This window comes from Pleurodeles waltl, chromosome 3_1, assembly GCF_031143425.1.
Source record: "Pleurodeles waltl isolate 20211129_DDA chromosome 3_1, aPleWal1.hap1.20221129, whole genome shotgun sequence".
In the NCBI taxonomy this organism is placed as follows: Eukaryota; Metazoa; Chordata; class Amphibia; order Caudata; family Salamandridae; genus Pleurodeles; species Pleurodeles waltl.
Window position 1 is genome coordinate 426502647 of NC_090440.1, and position 20782 is coordinate 426523428.

Below are 20782 nucleotides of genomic sequence, written 5' to 3' on the forward strand. Positions count from 1 at the left end.
TGCTTCCCACACCTGCAAATTCTATAAAGGACGATGTTTTCTGGATGAACATGAAATCATATGAGTATTTAGACAGTAGTCATGATTCTAGTGAATTGTCCTCGTGGCATAATTAATGCAAGGGCTATTTAGGTTCAGATAGGGGAGGCCCAAAATTATCTTAGTTGAGGCACATTTGTCAGGCCAAAGAAACTTTTCTCATGATGATTTCTAACACAAACCTAATAAATCATATGTGTATGAACCTTCACTATACCTGTCGATAAGCTTGAATCTTTTACAGCCTTAACATCCTCAGTAATATTTTTTGGATGAATGGAATTTGCAAACATATATATATATATATTGCACAATAAATCCCAGAAACTCCTAAATCTTAAAGTCCTGAAATCACCTTATTTCACAATTTTTAGGGGAATTATCATATATGGCAAATGTGACTGCATAGTATTTATAACACTCCTGGGAACTGGCTTAATGTTGTCACTCAACAAGACAGCTTTTTTCATTGTTGAGGAATCTAGTTGTCTGCTGGCTGTAGCTTATCAATAGGCATCATCTCAGCCAATTGACTTACATTTCTAGGATTCTGTCGTTTACTAAATGTACTGACCTTTGTCAGTACAAAGACAATACATTTATGCACTTTCTTTCACTCTCTTTCCCTTAGAGACCCTCTTAGGCTGCCTCACAGCATTGGCTCAGAGGTTTCCATAATACTTTCTCTTTTGCATTATGCTAATCTACTAGGATGTTTGTCTTTTCTGAATACCATTCAGGTAAGTGGAACATTCAGGCAAGTGGTGATCCAACTTTACCACCGACTCTGAGTTCGTAATGCTTAGTAGGACATTTAATCACCATGTGATCAGGAATGATCCATGCAAACACTACAGTCTCACATTACAGCAAGCACTTCCCATGAGATGTATTGCAGGACATCTTTGGTTAGCCCACCTCCCAGGGATGTATTGCTTTGAGACTCGTTTGTTTGGTGTGGAATTTGTGGAAGATGTATCTATCAGAAGAAAAAGTTATTTACCTTTTGTAAACAATATTTGTGGCAGATATATAATCTTTCTGCAGATTCCTCACCACCCACTCTCCTCCCCTGTCTTTTTAGTACTGTGACAAAAAAGATAAGAATTTATGCAAACATGTATTTTCTGTAATCTTCGCTGTTGTTGCTTTTTTAGTTCCTCTACAAATTTGTCAATGAAGGACAGAAAAACTATTAATATACTGCAGTGTTGTCATGTCCAAAGGCGGAATCACCTCTGAAGTTGCATGACAGCACCAGGTGGTGTGGTAGATATATTGCTAGGGAAAAGCATGTCAAAATTAGTTTAAAACCTGAAAATATATTAAGATGAGGAATCTGTGGGAAGATTATTTATTCACCCAAAATGGTTTTACTAAGATAACTTTTTTTCCTTCAGATTCAACAGTGAAAAGCACCGTAGTTCATCAAGAAAAGCGTCTATATTTTTCTCCTTCTGATTTGATAGGATAAGAGTACTCGGATGGTGGAATTCCAGAATAAAGAGTTGAGGTGGAAGAAGAGTAGAAGTATATGCCATACAAAGTAAAAGGGGAAAAAGCAGAAGGCTTGACGATCCTACATCAAAATCTAACAGGAACACAAGTGGAAGAATGTAACCTTCCACAAAATGGCATGGCCTCGATGAAAAGTTAGTCTAAGCAATGGTAAACCAAGAAAGACTTGCATTGACCAATGGCTGAAGAGGGGTTTAACCTAAAAATCTCTCTATATTACTTAATGTACTTTTTGACAAACTAAAGACATCAAGCCATCCAGAAAGCCAAACGTATTTGTTTCCAAACCTAAATATTGAGTAGTTGGGAATTTAGAATGAGGTGGACTGAGAATTCTCACTACATAAGATTGCTAACCACTGTATTTATTTCTGCTAACATTTGTCTCAGTGATGCCAATAGTAATAGAATGAAGTTCGCAGACTGAGGTTACCAGATGATTAACTTTTAGTTTTCTTTCCAAAACTGCAACTTGATCTGTAACAGAGGATTCTAACAAGCCATGTGTGTTTAATTACAGACAGGCAGCTAACCGTTTAGGTTCAAAGGAGAGGCAATTGAAGAGGCCCATAGTAGGTAAATAGGTGAAAACAAAACAGGAAAGAGACGGAGAAGTGGCACACAAGAAGATTGGAGGCAGATTGAGTGGAACGCTCAGGGAGGTTTGAGGTGGTATTTGATCAGATGCAGTTATGCAGTATTCAAGCATTAGTGTGACTCTGCCTGTAATCCAGACTCAACAGGCACTACTGCTGAATCTGAATTACTAATAGTAGTGTGGGAAAACACTGACTTTCAATGTGGAGTAAAGGCCCTGTCAGGACTAACCTACTGGAATTGTACAAAACAACTCCTGCATTTGTTTCCCTTTCTGAGATTCAAAATGTGAAGTGCCTCTGGAACTTTGCCCCAGTATTTCTTCAAGGAGAAATTTCAAGCTGGTTCCAGGTAAGCTCTTTGAGGCCCTTATAGCTTCTGTTACAAAACATTATTTAACGTTGTGATACTAACTTTACAGGACTTAAAAATAACAATGCTATTGTGAATCATTTTCTGTTAACCATTTTATACTTAGATAAATGTTTTAGCATTTCCTACTTTTCAGTTGAGGAGAAATTCGGACGATTCTGCTTTACCTCTTGCAACCAGTTTATAGATTTGTGAATGTAACATAATAGTTGTACTTTTGTGAAAATGCCTGTTTGCCAGAATAAGAAAGGCTTATTCATATAGTGTTTGCCATTTATTTGTACCACAAAAAAACAGGAGTCAATATTTTCCCAAATTCATATTACTAATTTCATCGATTTTGGGGGAACAATGACTAAACCAGCCCTGGAATTGAGCCCTTGACCCACAGGTTTACATAGATTTCAGCAGTGGACGTTCTAAGCACTGAGCTATTTTCATTAGTTCACTGATAATTGACATTCAGAAAAGATTAGCATGACTTTGACCAGGTATTTATTATTAATGCTGCTTGCTTTTATTGGGATGGGAAAAATTTATTGTATCTTGAAAAGTGGGGACATGGAAAAGGTAAAAACACAGATTTAACAAGGTAACGTTTGTGAGTCAAATGCCATTCAGTGTGACAATAAAAGTGTAATCATTTTGCAGGGACAGCGCCCAAAGCCATGAGGATAGTCTTTCTGTCCTTCGTTCAAGTAATGAGTTCATGCGCTATGCAGTCAACGTGGCTTTACAAAAAATACAACAACTGGAAGACACTGGGCAAACAGATGGACCTGATGGACAAAACTCTGAAAAAATGTTCCAAAACATCTGTGAAATTACTAGGTATGTACAGCCTGTGACATACGAACACAAGGCCCTTATGAAAAGATTGAATAAATGACTTGTGTTGCCCACAAGAACCTTAGAGTACATTTGTTTGTTCAACCACAATCCAAACAAGGAAGTGCTCATCAGATCATGCTAATACTTGACCTGTAGTGTGCCATGTTCTATCCAGCACAAGTCCTGCCTCTCTTGTAATGGTAAATTGTCACTGGCATGCATGCTTTAGTTCTACTAGGTTCACTTCCAAATGTATACAGACAACACATAAATCCACATGGAACTGAACAAGGAATTCTAAGAACAGGTACTAGTGGATGAATACATATTTCCATCACTGAATTTCAACAAACTGTACAATTTATGAGAGTGGTTTCTGCTTTAACATTGAGCTATTTTTTTTTTTACTTTCTGTATGTAGTCTGAACTCTGTTTTGAATTCAGTGTTGAATATACATTGTTTTAATAAGTGTGTAGCTAGCGATTCTCTGTTACTGGATACTTGATCGAGTCGGAACAGATCTCGAGTCATGCGTGATTTAACTACCACCTAAAGAGAAATCTGGTAAAACAAGGTTCAAATACTTCTGTAAGTGCGTTAATTGATTATTTCAATTTCTGTTATGTTTATTTTACGTTTCCTGCTATTTTCCATGATCCCTTCTTGCTTGTTCGCCTTCCTCAGGGTTCTAATGTGGCGTTATACTTCTATTCCAACTACGGTGGAAGAGACTGCAAAGAAGGAGAAAGGGAAAAGCATCTCTCTACTGTGTCTTGAGGGCCTGCTGCGGATATTTAACACCGTTCAACAAAGATACCAGCCAAAGATTGCAAAGTTCCTGGCTGCTTTAGGTAAACTATTTCTTCACAGAAAGCAAAAGTTTGGTTTAGTGATGAGTATTTAGTTTTAAACATAAGAGTCCCATGTCAGTATATTTCAATTTTTATTGGAAGGCCAAGTGGTAAACAGAAGAATATTATCATTGAAAGAAAGCAAGTGGAATACACATTCTTTGAGATATTCTTTTATAAAATGATGCATATATTGAGGGCACAAAAGTTATGGTTCTTTTGAAGAAACTACCTTGTTGGAGAGGTTACTATTTGTGACTCCTTATACATAGTAAAACGATTAGAGGTAATCTCAAAATAGAGTCGGATATAGAAATACTTACTTGTAGTCAATTTGTTAAATAGTTTCTCACTTACCCTCTTTCCGGTTTCAAATTAAGTGTATTTATTTCCAAGAAATCATCTTATAGAAATGATATACATCTACAATATCACATATAAATGAACAAGGTCTTCGTACATATAGTTCATTTTAAAGTAATCCAGGTAAGTGCTGTATTTACACATCACAGCATTGAACGAAAGGACAATTTGCTAGTATATCATCATATTGATCCTAACTATAGGGAAAGGGAAAGTGCATAATGCTTCAATAAGTATATTAAATAATTAATTTTTGCCTATAAAAACACTCATATATAAAATATATTTTACAATAACAAAAACGACAACTAGATTTGCTCTGCACAGAAACTAAATGAAATTCCTGTGGTTACAAACAATATCTATATAACAATCCTTGGAGGTAAAAATGATTTCCATACTTCATATCAGTCTGTACATGGGCTGGTAATAACAATTTTAGACAATAAAGCTCACTGTATATTATTTTGGTTATTAAATAGTTTTCGGAATATAATTGATAACCTTGCTACTGCAATCACAACATCAAAACTCTTCATTTCAAATAAAGTGCCCGGTCCATGCTTGATAGTGCATCATATCTTTTGTAAATGGGTAAAGGATCTATTTTCGTATCTCTTTAAAATGTAAACAGTCAAGAAATAAGTGACTCATGCTGTGTTTCACACAAAGAGTGCATGGACAGTAACCTTTTCTTTGGTGAACTATCTTCCAAAATAAGGCAAATCTCCATATAGGATCCACGCCAATGTGAATCTGTAACATTTGGTTTCTGATTCTTCTGTTGGGATTCTTTTAAAAGTAGGGAAATGCTCCTGGATCTCCCAAATTTTCATTGAAGTTCACTTCAGTTTTTTCTTTAGGCAGCAGGTAGTTCCTATCTGGCGATAAGCTACAAACTCTAGTTGCTTCAGTAAGTGGAGTTTTTACGTTTCCTATTTTCATTTGCTTATCAAAAGTGTAACATTAAATTTGAACTGATGTAACTGCAAATTTAGTGATTTGTTGTGAAAAAAAGGTCTGGGCGAGATTGAGTGTCACATAAAGTTTCTGCAGAAAATTTGAGAGTTACCCTGTTTCTGTAACTCATACCTTCATATTGAAGGTAGCATACCCATGTAGCTTGGGCCCCAGTTCTGATATTAAGCTTGGGGTATTTTACTCCCCAGTTCTGAAATTTCAGACCGAAATACATTTTAAAGAGCAAAAATGTAATTTGTGTTCAAGAAAGGAGTATCTTGAGGTGCGTATTGTTAGCGCGTCTGACCTTAAAAAGTAAACTTACAAGGGGACGTGAATAGGTCGATGAACCTTTTGAGTCTCGGTTAAGATGATCCCACCATAACTCCACTACATATACATCAATAATCAATCAGTAACATTAATAATCAATGGTAATCAATGACATTAATAATCAATGGAGTCAGTAATTGTCACATACTGTGACCATTCAGCCATGAATAACCACACCTTAAGTGAAAGTTCGAATATTGATTTCCCTATATTAACAATGCTAAGGTCACGTAAGTTAATCTAAAAATCAAATGATAAACATACAACAACAACACTGGCTGTCCAAACCTGCAAAAAAATGCAATCTAATCAAATCTTGAACTACTACACATTCTAAGATTACAGTGCAAATTAATGACAAGAATATTTGCGCAAACGATATCACATACATTTAGATTCAGCAAAGAAAAGACATCAAACTTTATTCCCTATAACAGACTTTAATTAGTGAGGATCCTTAACTAACACCAGATTAGCATCAGCATGTTGGGCTTCATGCAAAACAATTTAATAACACAAATTTGGAAAACATCTAAATATGACTCTATCAAAACAGTGCGGTCGGTACCTAGAAAGAAAAGCAACTAGGCATAACAAACACTTGGATACAAGAATACTTCCTCAATTGGATTGGCAAGCTAAGATAGTCTTTGTCATCAGGGCATCAGGATTCAGTATCAAAGTTCAGAAAACGCAGAGTCTTTAAGCAACTCGAAAGAATAGAGGTAAACCCTCAAGAAGGATAGAGAGAATGACGACTGCACAGTGGCAAACGCGCAAAAGCTTCTTCTCAGTGCAGTCCCATTAAATTAAATTCCCTAAAACTACTTCCCAAGTCCCTATTGGTCAAGGGATCGCATGTCACACTTTGTCCAATAAAACTAAAATGAGGAAAAGTCAAATAAGGGGTCCCTGAATTGATGAGGAGAGAGAACCAGGGAATCAAATACAATTAATTAACAAGAGCAACTCTCCTACATTCATATAAATAACAATAAATATAAATAATACTAATGAATAGAAAAAACGTCAACTTTATTATAATATTAAGACAAAGCTAAAGTATAAATGTACTATGACAAAGACATCTACCATTAGACAAATTCTTGCTAGTGACAATACAACAAAAAATCAGGACAGCCACGCACCAGACAACACATAAAACAAATATAATTTAGAAAACATATTAATGATAACACACTAAACAGATAATCTTCAATAAAACTAAAACTCCAAATCTATGAATTCTACCACTACTCCGTTCAAATGTTGCTGATTGGCTTCTCCTGCAATGTTCTCATCATTCAGCTCGTCAGGTAACAATAGTGTTGCAGCTTACACGCCAGTCAGTGTCTTCATTGTTCTTCTCCTGAGAAACTCAGTCTTACACAGTTTACACTCAAAATGTTACATTTAGCAAGAACAGCATCTTCAAGCGATCGGTTCTCATGAGAAAGATTTTTAGCCACAAGCACATTTACACAATACAATGGAAATGGACAGCCATTTTATTAAACGTTAAGAAATACAGCTTGATATGAGGCCGGGCAACTAGACCAAGACCTCCGCTAAGTTAAGGCCTACACTTAATAAAGCTAATACATGATGCATAACTTAATAAGACACATTACTACATTAATCTAACACATACTCAACATTTCATATTAATAAGCTATTAATAAGTATAGTTCGTAAACATTGGTGGCCACTCATTGTTATCACATTTTCAAATGCATGCATTAATTTTCTACGTTATTGCTCTTTCTACACAAATCCATTACTCCTAATACAAGAACATTCATTAATAATTTTTTTAGTAAAACACATGCGCTAGCAGTATAAATATATTTACATTTTAAAACTAGTATTTGTATTTAATCAGTTTCTGTCTTTGAGGTTCTAATTCTGTAATGTGAAATATTTTTTCTGATTGATACATCTTACTGCAGATTCCTCACCCCATGAATATCCTCCGGGTCCAGACTACATCTAGAAATGTTTTCTCCAAGTAATAGATCTCCTGCATCACCAATTGGCCCCTATGGCCTCCGGTGCCACTATGCCTGCCCCTGATGCCCCTCCTCCAAAGGTGTACGGGTTTAAACACTGTTGCAAATGCTCCAAGATGATCTTGTGGGACCCACATGACTACTACATGTGGTGTCTTGGATTTTTTCAGAACTCCTAGGCCTGTAACTTGTGTGCTTTAATCTGCCAGACGACAATCAGCTATGTATTGGCACTGCCCACAGGGAAACACTGAAGCATTCCTTTTACACCTTAAATAAGTCTTCCAACAAGAAATGATCTCCCAAAAGATTTTCTGTCAAAAAGCACCATAAAAAGTAGAAATCTTGTTGTTCGGGAAACCAGTCTTTCTCCAGGGACAGTTCAGAGTTGTGGTGCTGTGCCCCAGTGCCGAACTATTCCAATTATTGGAGCCAATTCCATTTTCAAAAAGGTGAAGCAGGAGTTTGAATACATTGAGTGTCCCTTTTCAGGTCAAGGCCTTCATTTTAGCTGTGATGGATCTCTTGAGAACAGCTGTCCTCAAGAATGGCCTGATCCTGCAGGTGTTCCAATGGCTCTGACACCTACGTCACTCAACTCCATGTCCCTATAGGCATTGGTGCCTAGAAAAAAGTCAGTGCCCCCCAAGACGCACTCTCCTGCATTTGACACCACCTTTAATGCGGGATCCTCTTATGGCTCAGCCTCTGAAATCTTTTGAAATCATCATAATTTCAAAAGAGAAAAGTAAATGTTTTCTTTGATGTGCCTCTCTGAACTTGGATCTGGAGCTCTGCACCCAATTTTTGATGAATCCCAAGGTGAAATCTAGTGTGTCTTCTACTGGAACTAGAGGCTTAGTCCATGTTGTGACTGCAGAAAATAGATCTTGTCATGGACCCACATGGGATGTTGTCTTTGGGCTCAGGGCACGACTCCAAGTTTTGCGATGACTCCCCCTCATGCACTCGAAGGCAATCCGGAACCACAGAGCTGTTTGTTGCCTAACGCATAAAGACGTCATGGGCCTCTCGCAAGTCCCTGTCTTGCTCCTAGTTGAGGCCAAATACTTTATTCATGCTGGTTTTCATACTACTGATTTTCTGGGGCAAGCAGTTGGTACCTGTATGGTGCTCCATTGGTTTCTCAGGTGACATATCCCCTTATGCATATGCTTTTCGATAGCTCAAGTCCATTTGGTGAAAAAGCTGATTCTACTTTAGTATGCCTCAACGAGAGTAGGGCCACAGCATGTTTCTGGGTCTTTTGGCACCTGCCAAACAGTTTCCTCACCAGTTTAGGACATTTTGAGGCTACTTGAGGGAGTTAGTGTACAGTCAACACCAGTTTCCCTAGTCCCCACTGCAATCACCCAGGTCCTTTGAGGTTGGGTCATGTGCTTGGAATGCAACGCTCAGGTCGCCACAGGCATCATTCCTCCCACTTTCCTTGCCCTGTAGCAACAGCCTCCAACCCGCCTTGCCCGAGGACTAGCTTACCATTAGTGACACACAACTACTCCGGGTGAGGCACAACCCAGGACTTTCTTCCAGGGTGGCACACCTTCACATCCAACGAATGGGTCCTCCAAATCATTTAGCATGGCTATGCCCTATCATTTCTTTCTGCCCTGCTGCACCTTCCTCCCACAACAGAATGGCCCTCAGAGTAGCACTTGCCCATTCTAATACAAGAGATGCAAGCTGTACTGCCCAGAGGAGGAGCCATCTAGAGGATTTCAGACTTTGAAATAGTGAATCTTGCTATTTCAACCTATCTTAGGTCTTTGTCTCAGGTTTTGTCTGCCCTGGGTTCGGACGACTTCATGGTAGCTCTGCACATGCAAGATGCATATTTTCATATACACATTCTGTAGCCCCATAGACATTGCCTGTGGTTCAGGGTAGGCCAGGGGCCTTTCTAATGTGGTGTGCTCCCATTTAACGTTACCAGTGCTCCTCTTCTGTTTATAATAGTGGTGGCAATATTTGCAGCACATCTTCAGAGGTGGAGGGTAGCAGTTTTCCTCTAAATTGACTAACAGCTTTTAAAGGCAGGATCGCCTCAGTCAGTTGTAGACCATCTCCAGATGACCACAAACCTGACTGTATCACAATTAATGTGCCGCAAGGCTTCTTTTTATAATACTCATCCTGGATAGAGTACTTTTCAGGGTCTTTCCTCCATAGCACTGAGTTAAGGACATTTGTGCTATAATTGTGATGTTTCAGCCTTGGTCCTGGATCTCAGTGAGGTGGCTCTGATGTTTCTTGTTATATTAGCATCCTGCACCCTGCTTGTCGACTTTTGACTGTGCCTTTTGTGGAATTTGAAGTCTCAGTGGGCACAACACCGGGGAGCCTATATAATTTCATCCAGCTTTTATAGCAAACTGCAAAAGATCTGCATTGGTGGCTGTTAAACCACATTTTTAGTAGTAGACCCCTACCCCTTCCCCACACAGAGTTGATGGCAGTGAGAAATGCATCACTGCTGCGTTGGAGAGGTCATCATAGAAAGATGGAGATCAAAGGACTCCGATCTCTGGCAGAAACCCAACTCCACAAAGATCTGTTGGAGTTGCAGGACATCCGCTTGGCGTTGAAGGCATTCCTGCTGTCCATAAAGGGTATGCTGGTGCTCTTATTGGAACTGCCTTAGTCCACCAGGAAGCGACATAGTTGGCTTTTGACTATCTTCTCGATGACCTTCGCAGGGAAGGGGAGTAGGGAAATGGGTCGGTAGTTTTTTGAGGTCTTCAGGGTCGGTTTTGGGCTTTTTGAGCAGGGCGTTGACTTCGGCGTGTTTCCAGCTCTCTGGGAAGATGGCGGTATCAAAGGAGCTGTTGATGATGGTCCAGAGCTGGGGTGCAATGATTTGGCTGGCTTTATTGAAGACGTGGTGAGGGCAGGGGTCGGCGGGTGAACCGGAGTGGATGGTGCTCATGGTGGTTTCCTCGTCGTTGGTGTGGGTCGGCCTTGGCAGTGGTGGTGATGGGGGACGGCGGTGCGAAGCTGCTATGGATGTCTGTGATCTTGCGGTGAAAAAAGGTGGCAAGGGAGTTGTAGAGGTCTTGCGAGTGAGGGGGGTCGGCAGAGCAGGACTTGGGGTTGGTGAGTTCCTTGATGATGCTGAAGAGCTTACGGCAACCACTAGACACCAGGGACGAGGCACAGGCGGGTGCCTGCGGGTGGCGGAGGGCCTCGAACTTGCGGCAGCAGCGAGTGCGGGGTCGGGGCACGGAGGCAGGCAGGTAGAGCTGACCAGCGTGTTGAGTGAAACCTGGCCTTAAGACAAGTCAGGGGTCATTCTCAGCACCGCGCAGCAGCCGCCATTGAGAAGGGGCGGTGGAAGGGAGGAGCAGCTAGGAGGCGGGGAACGGTGGGCAAATGGGGGGGGTGGGCCACAAGGGATGCAGCGGCAGGAATGGGGTGGGGGGAGTGGGAAGAGCCGAAAATCGGCTGAAAATGGGCACAAAAGGCAACAAATGCAAAAAAAGATGAGGCAAGTCACAAAAAAGAGCCTAAGAGCATAAATGGCACAGAGAGTAAAGTCAGAACGGAAAGGCACAGCAAGAGGAAAAAACTGCACAACTAACGCACAGACAGTTACAGGACAGACCCACAATACTTACGGCAACCACTAGACACCAGGGATGAGGCGTAGGCAGGTGGTGGAGGGCCTCGAACTCGTGGCAGCAGTGAGGGCGGGGTCAGGGGCACGGAGGGAGGCAGGTGGAGCTGCGCAGCGTGTTGAGTGAAACCTGGCCTTGAGAGCACAGCATCCCACTACAAAAACCATTGATGCAAGGTTCTAGGACATGTGCCTTTTGTGGAGCCCGTAACACAGACCCATAACAAGTTAAACTTTTTGACTTTTTTTTATTTGTTATTTCATTGGTCCAGCTAGCACTTGCAGTGGTCACCATTACAGTTTATTTGTTGGCCCTTTTTTAGTTTACCAGACCACCTGTTTTTAAATCACCTGTTGTGATGAGTTATTTAAAGGTTTGATACTTATGATTCCCCAAAACCTTTTTATATGCCACAGTGGGATCTCACTTTGGTGTTGACTTTCCTCCTGTGTTCTGCCTTTGAACTGATGTACGGCTGAACATTGAATTTCCTTACTGTGAAAAATGTTTTTCTTATTGCCGTGACCTCCTGAGTAAGCTTTAGGCCCTCTTTTTGGAACTGCCTTAGTCCACCTTTTTTCCAGGCACATTGTTGTTGCGGACCAGTTTGACCTTTTTGCTGAATGTCATGATTCCTTTTCACGTTGAGCAGTCCATCCCCTCAATGTCGAAACCGTGGGAGAGACACCATCATTTGGAAACTAAGAGAGCTTTTTAGCTTTACATTGACCGCATCAAAGAGTATCATTTTTACGATCTACTCTTTGGGGTTTTTTGAGGCAAGGAAGGCTAGGCTGTCCAAGTAGATAGTTATTTGCATTAAGATCTGCTGTATATTTGGCAAGAAACTTCCCCCAGAAGGACTGAGGGTTCATTCTATCAGGCTGCTACCTCTGCCTTGGCACAAGGAGTCTGTATTCTTGACATTTTTCAGGCTGTGACATGGGTTCCAGTACACATTTCACAAAGCACTTTTATCATGACAGCAAGTTTGATGGGAAGGGCCTTTCATCAGTTCGGACATAAAGGACCTTTTGGTCTTAACCCATTCTACAGAACCTCCACCTTGGAATTTACTGCTTTGGTATCTAGTTTTAAAGTGAGGAATCTGCTGTTCCTTTAGTAGAAACACGTACTCTTCTTCGCTAGCGCTATTTCTGGTGGATATGCTGTCTAACTGCAGATTTATCACTGACCTCTCACCTCTGTGTTCTCTGAAGTGGTCTCCTTTCCCACCTAAAAATGTCCAAATGTAGAGATCTGCACTCTGATATGTTTGATTATGTTTTGCGTTTAGTGAGGTTGAAATAAGTTAAGAAAGAAGCTTCTATATTGGCTGTGCTCTGTCACTTCTGTGACAGAATGAAATTAACACAGCTGCACAACACCACCTACCAGCTTGCAGGCACATTGCTATGAAAAGCTTCCAGACTCAGTATGGCATCTGGGGATTATCCTAAAGGCGAGGAATCTATAGAAAGATAGAGTATCCATCAAGAAGAGCCTTACAGAAGGTAAGTTATTTGTTTGTCTGCTCCTCCTAGAGGATCTTTGCAGTGTGGCCAAGAGAATGAATAGAATGGCGGAGTCTGTTTCATATGCAGACATATACTACATATTTCCTCCACATCCTGTGCACAATCTCGAGCCATCTTTTCTCTGCCATCAGGAGTTAAAACTGGTCCAGGACATTTTCTAGACTCTAATATTATCTATTGCTCTCCTCAAGCCAGCCTGGACTGGTTTTCATGGCTAGAGGAATTTAAAATCCGTGCTCAGACTGCCTCATCAGAGATTTTAGTGCCAGGTGACTGCAATTTCTCGGCTTCTTCATCCCATTAATGCCCTTGTAAAAATATGTTAGATGATCAATCCTCTCTTGGTTTAACTCAAATAATAAAGTGGCTTACCCATCTAGCCACCTTAAGGGTGAGCTTTTCTTGTCCTCCATTAACTAAATTGTTTTCCAAGCCTCCCTTGCACTGCCTTAGAACAACCACCATCTGGTTACTTTCCAAATCAACTGGGTAGGTATGGACTTGCACTGTGCTATTTTGTCATCCTACCCAAATGAAATTGGAACAACCTTTCTGTGGAATAGTTTGAAGAAGCGTTTCTTAAGAAAAATAATACTCTTAACTTTCAATAATCAAAAATAAAAGGAAATTTCATGAATCGCCAACGACATTCAGAGGCCTCAGAGTTTCAGAATGAGGCCCAAACAATGAAAATACAACACTATTGATTCTCCTATCTATTGATGAAGATTTGAAACGTTAGTGAAGCAAGCTGTCCAGATGTCCTCTAGAAATATTTGTTTGACTCTGCTAAAATCAGTCTAGAATGTCATTGCACCTTTAGTAACCTCCATAAACGCAGCATTTTGTGAAGTCTGTCCCGGCCAGCCTCAAAAAGGCTGGCATCTGTCCCATACTGAAAGATAAAACCTAGATGAATTGCCTCACTTTTATGGCCAAGTTCTTGGTGAAAGCAACCACAAGCTATTTACAAGAATTTGTTCAAAGTCAAAAAATATATTCCTACTGTTAGAAATGGGGTCTTTGGTTGGCAGTCAGTGTACCACCTGTCCATGCAAGGACCCTCACTCTCGTCAGGGTATAGGAGAATCACCCTCAGTTAACCCCCGCTCACCTCCTTGGTAGCTTGGCACGAGCTGGCAGGCTTAAATTAAGAAGCAATGTGTAAAGTATTTGTACCAACGCACACAGTAATTCATTGAAACTCTACAAAATGACACAACACAGGTTTAGAACAATAGGGAATATTTATCTAAACAAAACAAGACCAAAACGATAAGAATCCGACATACACAAGTCAAGTTATGAATTTTAAAAAGAATAAGAGTCGTAGGCCCTCATTACAATCCTGGCGGTCAGTGTTAAAGCGACAGTAATACTGCCAACAGGCCGGCGGTAAAACAAAATGGGATCACGACCACGGTGGAAACCGCCAACACAGACAGCCACTTTAACACTCCGACCGCCACAGCGGTAGAAACGAACACCGCAGCAGTCACCGCCAGCAGCCAGGCGGAAGACAATGTACCGTCCACCCCATCACAACTTGCTAATCTGCCAGCTTCAAAGCACTGTGGAAACAGTGTTTGGAAGGGAAACCCCTCACCTCTCGACACTCAACGAAAAACCTGGACGCCACGGAGCCCGAGTTACAGGTCCTGCCCGTGCTGGTCTACCTCCTCATCTACCAGGAATACTAAAGGCGGCGCCGACGACCACAGTGAGTACTGCACCTAGTACACAGGAGATGGGGGGGAGGAAAAAGAAATTGATACACATGCAACACCCCCACCCCCAGCCCAACCCCCAACACCACACACACAAACACATGCAGCAACATTACATGTACACCCCGTAAACCCCTGGAAGAAGACAAGGACAAAAGTAATAGAGTTAAATTATTGATATTTTAGAAATAGGTAGGTATACGTAACGATTATAAAAACAGTATTTACAAAAATATACAATATGTACATAAGGCCGTACATTGTCCTTTCCAAATGTCCGTGGGTCACTGGGCCAAAAATCATGGGCCAAGCCCAAACTTGACTCCTGCCTCAATATGGAGAGAACACTGCAGGGGCATCAGGTCGAAAACACACAAGCAACTCAGGGGGACGGGCAAGGGCACCTCAGCTGGAAGATGGAATAACGCCACTGCTCCTCGAGGGGTCTCCATGCCCACAGCGATGTCCTGGGGAGTGCAAAGCCACAGTCTCTCAAGTGGGAGGTTTGCCCACTGCTTGGTCCTGGGGAGTGCAAGGCCACAGTCTCTCTAGGGGGCTGTTTGCCCACTGCTTGGTCCTGGGGAGTGCAAAGCCACAGTCTCTCAAGTGGGTGGTTTGCCCACTGCTTGGTCCTGGGGAGTGCAAGGCCACAGTCTCAAGTGGATGGCTTCTTCCACTGGTTCTGGAGGAGGCTTGGTGCCCAGTGTGCTTCATCCTGCCAAGGATAGGGTGAGTGGATGCCTTTCTCTACTGGTTCTCGAGGGGGCTTGGTGCCCAGTGTGCTTCATCCTGCCAAGGATAGGGTGAGTGGATGCCTTTCTCCACTGGTTCTGGAGGGGGCTTTGTGCCCAATGTGCTTCATCCTGCCAAAGATAGGGTGAGTGGATGTCTTTCTCCACTGGTTCTGGAGGGGGCCTTGTGCCAAGTGATGCAGAACTTGGGGTATGGCTGTTCACATTTCCTCACCTGGGTGTCTGAGGCACGAGATTTGCAGGGACCAGGTTGCATGATAGTCCATGGAGGCAGGGCTAGACTCCATCCTGCGGCGCCTAAGGCTGCAAACTGGTGGTAGTGCTGGTGCTTGTGGGGGTGCTGCCAGTGGTGGTGGGAGGCTCCAGCCCCTCTCCTGCAGCCTCGGATGGCCGCCCACTGGTGCTGCTGGTGCTGGTAGTGGTCCTACTGTCAGCAGTGCAGGTGGCGGTGCTTGCGGCGGGGCTGCTGGCGGTGCTGGCCGTGGTGCAGGTGCCGGTGCTGCCAGTGGTGGAGGTAGGCCCCAGCCCTTCTCCTGCAGCTTCAGACGGCTGCCAACTGGGGATGCTGCTGCTGACAGTAGTGGTGGCATCTGCTGTGCAGGTGGCGGTGCTGGCGGCCGTGCCTGCGGCGGGGCTGCTGGCGGTGCTGCCCGCGGTGCAGGGGCTGGCTGTTCTGCTGATGGACACACTGAGGTGGGAAGAGGGAGAGGGTTTGGGAGTGGAGGAAGAGGGAGTGGTGGTAGGAGGTGTCTGTCTGCTGAGTTTGGGTTAAGGGGCATGTGCTGTATGCTGTTGTGAGGTGGATGGCTGTTGCGTGGGTGGGTGCTTGCATTTGTGTACTTTGGGAGGAGGGGTCACAGACACACTGGGAGAGGACACACGGGATGTGTGCATGGGGTTGGGGGTGGTGACTGCCAGTGAGGGGTGAGTAGTGATGGCCGTGATGGTGATGAAGGTAGTGGATGAGGATGTAGTAAATGCAGGTGTGAGTGGAGGCGATACTGGGAGGGAGGTGGACGAGGAGGAGGACACAGTGGAGGCAGTGGATGTTGGTGTGTCTGCATGAGTATGGTGCTTGTGTGAGTGCCTGTGGGATGATGTGTGGTGCTTGTGTTTGCCTGAACCACTTCTGTGTGTTGATTTGGGTGAATGCCGGTCTGAAGGTGTGCTTGGGATAGGCAGGGGTTGAGCGGATTGGGACTGGGTAGAGGAAGTTGGAGGGGGGAGGCTAGACACATTGACATGTGCTGCCACCAGGGAGTTGGCCAGAACCTAAAATGCTCTCTGTTGGGCCGCCACGCCAGAGTGAATACCCTCCAGGGATGCATTTGTTTGTTGCAAATGCCTCTCGACACCCTGGATGGCATTCAGAATGGTCGACTGCCCAACAGTGAGGGATCTCAGGAGGTCCATAGCCTCCTCACTGAGGGCAGCAGAGCTGACTGGGGCAGGGCCTGAGGTGCCTGGGGCGAAGGAGATGCCCACCCTCCGGGGTGAGCGGGCACGGGAAACACACTGAGGGTCTGCTGGGAGGGCGGTGCTGGTAGGGGGGGTGGCGGCTATACCAGTTGTTTGGGTGGGCACAGAGGTGTCCACCAGGGAGCTTCCATCGGAGGAGTCGTCGCTGTCTGTGGTCTCCCCTCATGTCCCCGTCGTGGTGCTCCCCTCGCCCTCCGTCACACTGGTGCCCTCATCGTCGGTGGATTCGGCCTCCAGGCCCATGTGGGATACAGCTCCCTCCGTCGCCGGTGTCTCTGCTCCTCTGCCAGATGATGCTAATGCACATAAGGACAAGGTGACAAAATAAAAAGGGGGGGGAAGAGACAGAGGATACACTTGGTCAATGCCAGCAACACCACTACCGTTGGCGTACACAACACACAGGGAGTAGCCCTACACACTAGGCCATGCCCAACCACTTACTAAGTCACCAGCCCATGGGGTACAATGCCTAATGCCATCAGCTGCACACCAGAAACCCACAGGACCCTGCCCAGTAGTAGATGCCCACTAACACTATTGGGGTAGGAGTGCTTCAGAGCCTGCCCAACAAGGGACCTACCCGGTCATCTTTGCCCTGGCCTAGGGGCACCCATAACCCACATCCCCCACCCAGGTACCTCTTAACGCGCACAAAGTCAGGAGTCAGATTCTGTACTCACCCCCTTGTGGCTGCTGTGATACCTTCAAGCCCCCATCCAACTCCAGATAGGCCACCGCCAGGATGCGGAACATCAGGGGGGGTCATGGTGTGACGGGCACCCCTTCCTCGTTGGGAGGCCAGCCCCAGCTGGGCCTCCGCCGTCGTCTTTGCCCAGCCGCGCAGGTCCTCCCACCTCTTGCGGCAGTCGGTGCTCCGCCTGTCAAAGACCCCCAGGGTCCGCACCTCCTTGGAGATGGCATGCCAAATACCCTTTTTCTGGTGGGCGCTGACCTGCAGGGAAAATACAGCAGAAAAGGGAATTAGTCAACCGTCTGGCCCACCAGATCCCTCCCATCCCCTGACGCACATACATTGTCCACCATACATGCTGCACTCTGGCCAGGACGCCTCTGCCCCCACATGTGGCTTACATACACAGCACTCCATACATTCATGGCCCACACATCATGCTCACAGTGTACTCACCTGTTTGTCTGGAGGACCGTAGAGTATCATGTACTGGGATAAGACCCCATCCACCAGTTTTTCCAACTCCTCTGCAGTGAAGGCAGGGGCCTTTTCCCCAGACACATGAGCCATGGTCGGTTCCAGACCCAGGTCACAGGAGCACTTGCAGTGTAGGTCCTCTCCTGTTGAAGGTCAGGTTGCAAGTGAGTGGATAGATAGAAAATGGCGGTGACGTCTACGGCGGTGCGTACCGTCACCGCTGGCGTACATCGCCATTGGCTCCTGGAACCCAATGCAAAGTTGCACTGCAGTCATCGACTGCCAACCACGACGGCGCACAACGCCAGCGCAGTTAACTAATTTCCACTTGTCCCTCCTCACAGGTCAGGCCTGTATGGGGTTGTCCTAAGGATTAGTGTGTATCTAACAGTTGTCCCTCGATATTTTCAGGTGACTCTGGTTAGCCCAACTTCTCATGGCTACTGACCCCTGTGAGGAATGCCAGGACAAGGGCAGAGGAACGTTACAATGAGGCACATGGGTGTACAAAGAGGATTATTGAAAGGACCTTCGGCCTCCTGAAGGCCAGGTTCCGGTGCCTCCATCTGACAGGTGGCTCCGTGTACTACTCACCCAAGAAGGTGTGCCAGATCACCGTTGCATGTTTCACAACCTGGCCTTGAGACGCCAGGTTCCTTTTCTGCAAGAGGATGTGCCTGGAGATGAACTTGTGGCTGTGGTAGAGTCTGTGGACAGTGAGGAAGAGGAAGCAGAGGAAGATGATGTTGACAATAGAATCAATATAATTCAGCAGTACTTCCAGTGAAACACAGGTAAGACACTGTAAGTTCACTTTACATTTCAGTTGTCTGTTGGACATTGTACAAGACAGCCTCTTACCCTATGTCTATGGCCACTGACTGTACCCTTTGGCATCTCTATTTTCAGATCTCAGTGCCCCACTCTGGCTCCTTTCATGTGTACTTCTGCCCACCAAAGGTCATTCCAAAGTATATTTTGCTGTACATTTGAGTTGCAATGCTTTGATAATGTTGTACTAATACATTTGTTCCAAGGATGTTTATTTAGGTGCTCATAAGCAGAGGGGGATGTGCAATGGGCTGGGCCGATGGTGGAGGAAAGTCCAGGGTAGAGTCCTGTCTCTTGGTATCACAGGTGCATTGTCCAATGGGGCATAGGAAGGGGAGTAATGGCAGTCCAAGGTGGAGAGGGTGACAGAGTGGGACAGAAGGGAGACAGTCAGGAGAGTCTTATTTCCTGGCGGGTGTCTTGGCAATGTTCTCTGGCTTCTGCCTGGATCGCAGGGACCATTTGCAGGGTGGTTCTCCTTCTGCAGGGGGTGTGGTGCTGGTGGCCTGTTGGTCCTGGAGGCGAGGCCTCTCCTGCCCACTAGCGCCAGCGGAGGTGGAAGGCTGTTCATCAGTTTGGCTAGTGTCAGGCGCCCGTTGTTGTGCCACTGCCTCCCTCATGGTCTTGGCCATGTCAGCCAGCACCCCTGCAATGGTGACCAGGATGGTGTAGATGTTTATTAGGTCATCCCTGTTCCCCAGGTACTGTCCCTCCTGCAGCTGCTGGGTCTCCTGCAACTTGGCCAGTATCTGGCCCTTCGTCTCTTGGGAATGGTGGTATGCTCCAAGGATGTTGGAGAGTGCCTCGTGGAGAGTGGGTTCCCTGGGCCTGTCCTCCCCCTGTCGCACAGCAGTCAGCCCAGCTTCCCTGTTGTCCTGTACCTCTGTCCCCTGGATCGTGTGCCCACTGCCACTGACCCCAGGTCCCTGATTGTCCTGTGTTTGTAGGGTTGCCTGGGGTCCCTTTAGTAATGGATACACTGCTGATTGACGTGTCCTGGGGACAGTGGCATGGGCCCGCTGGGTGCGTGCTGTGTTGGTGTTTCTTGAGGGGGGAGGCTCTGTGGTAGGTTGGGACTGTGGCAGGGTACCCGACTGTCCAGAGGTCCCTGATGGGCCAGGTTAGTCATCCTGATCCAGGTGTGCAGAGCTGCTGTTGTCACTGTGGGCCTCTTCAGGTGGGGGGGGGGGGGCAGGTGGGACTGGATGTAGATGGCAGCTCCTCTCCGGTGACGTTGAGTATGGGTCCTGTGGGGATGCAAATGCAGTGTTTTTGTATCTGCGTGAGCCATCTTGTGCATGAGTGTGTTTCCCTGTATGGTTGTTATTTCCCTGTCAGCTTGGCCTTTTGTGAGTGGTGATTTTATGGGTCTGGGTGAGTCTCTCTACTGGGCATGCTGTGATAATGGTTGTCCATGCAGGTCTGTTTTGAGGGTTAGTGCATCGGTGTTGCATGCAGGGCTTGGTATTGGAATGGGTGGGTTGTGATAGTGGGGTATATGTGAGGTGTTGGAGTGATGGGTGTGAGGGGAGGGGTTGGGGTTTGTGATGGCATGCAGGTAGGGTGAGGGGGATTAAGTAGTAAAGATTTGACTTACCAGAGCCCGTCGTCCTGCTACTCCTGCGAGGCCCTCAGGATGCATAATTGCCAAGACTTGCTCCTCCCATGTTGTTAGTTGTGGGGGAGGAGGTGGGGGTCCACCGCCAGTCCTCTGTACTGCTACCTTGTGTCTTGCAACCACGGAACGCACCTTCCCCTGTAGGTCATTCCACCTC

The 20782-nt window shown here is 45.0% G+C and overlaps 1 protein-coding gene across 4 annotated transcripts in view; it reads left to right on the forward strand.

Annotated features, from left to right (window-relative positions):
* The window catches only part of FANCI (FA complementation group I), a 714639-nt gene that overhangs the window by 406280 nt on the left and 287577 nt on the right, over nt 1-20782 (forward strand). For all 4 annotated transcript variants that reach the window (XM_069222692.1, XM_069222696.1, XM_069222693.1 and 1 more), the window contains 2 exons: nt 3178-3357; nt 4043-4209. In XM_069222692.1, coding sequence (XP_069078793.1) covers nt 3178-3357; nt 4043-4209 — 347 coding nt within the window. The remainder of the gene's footprint in view (nt 1-3177; nt 3358-4042; nt 4210-20782) is intronic.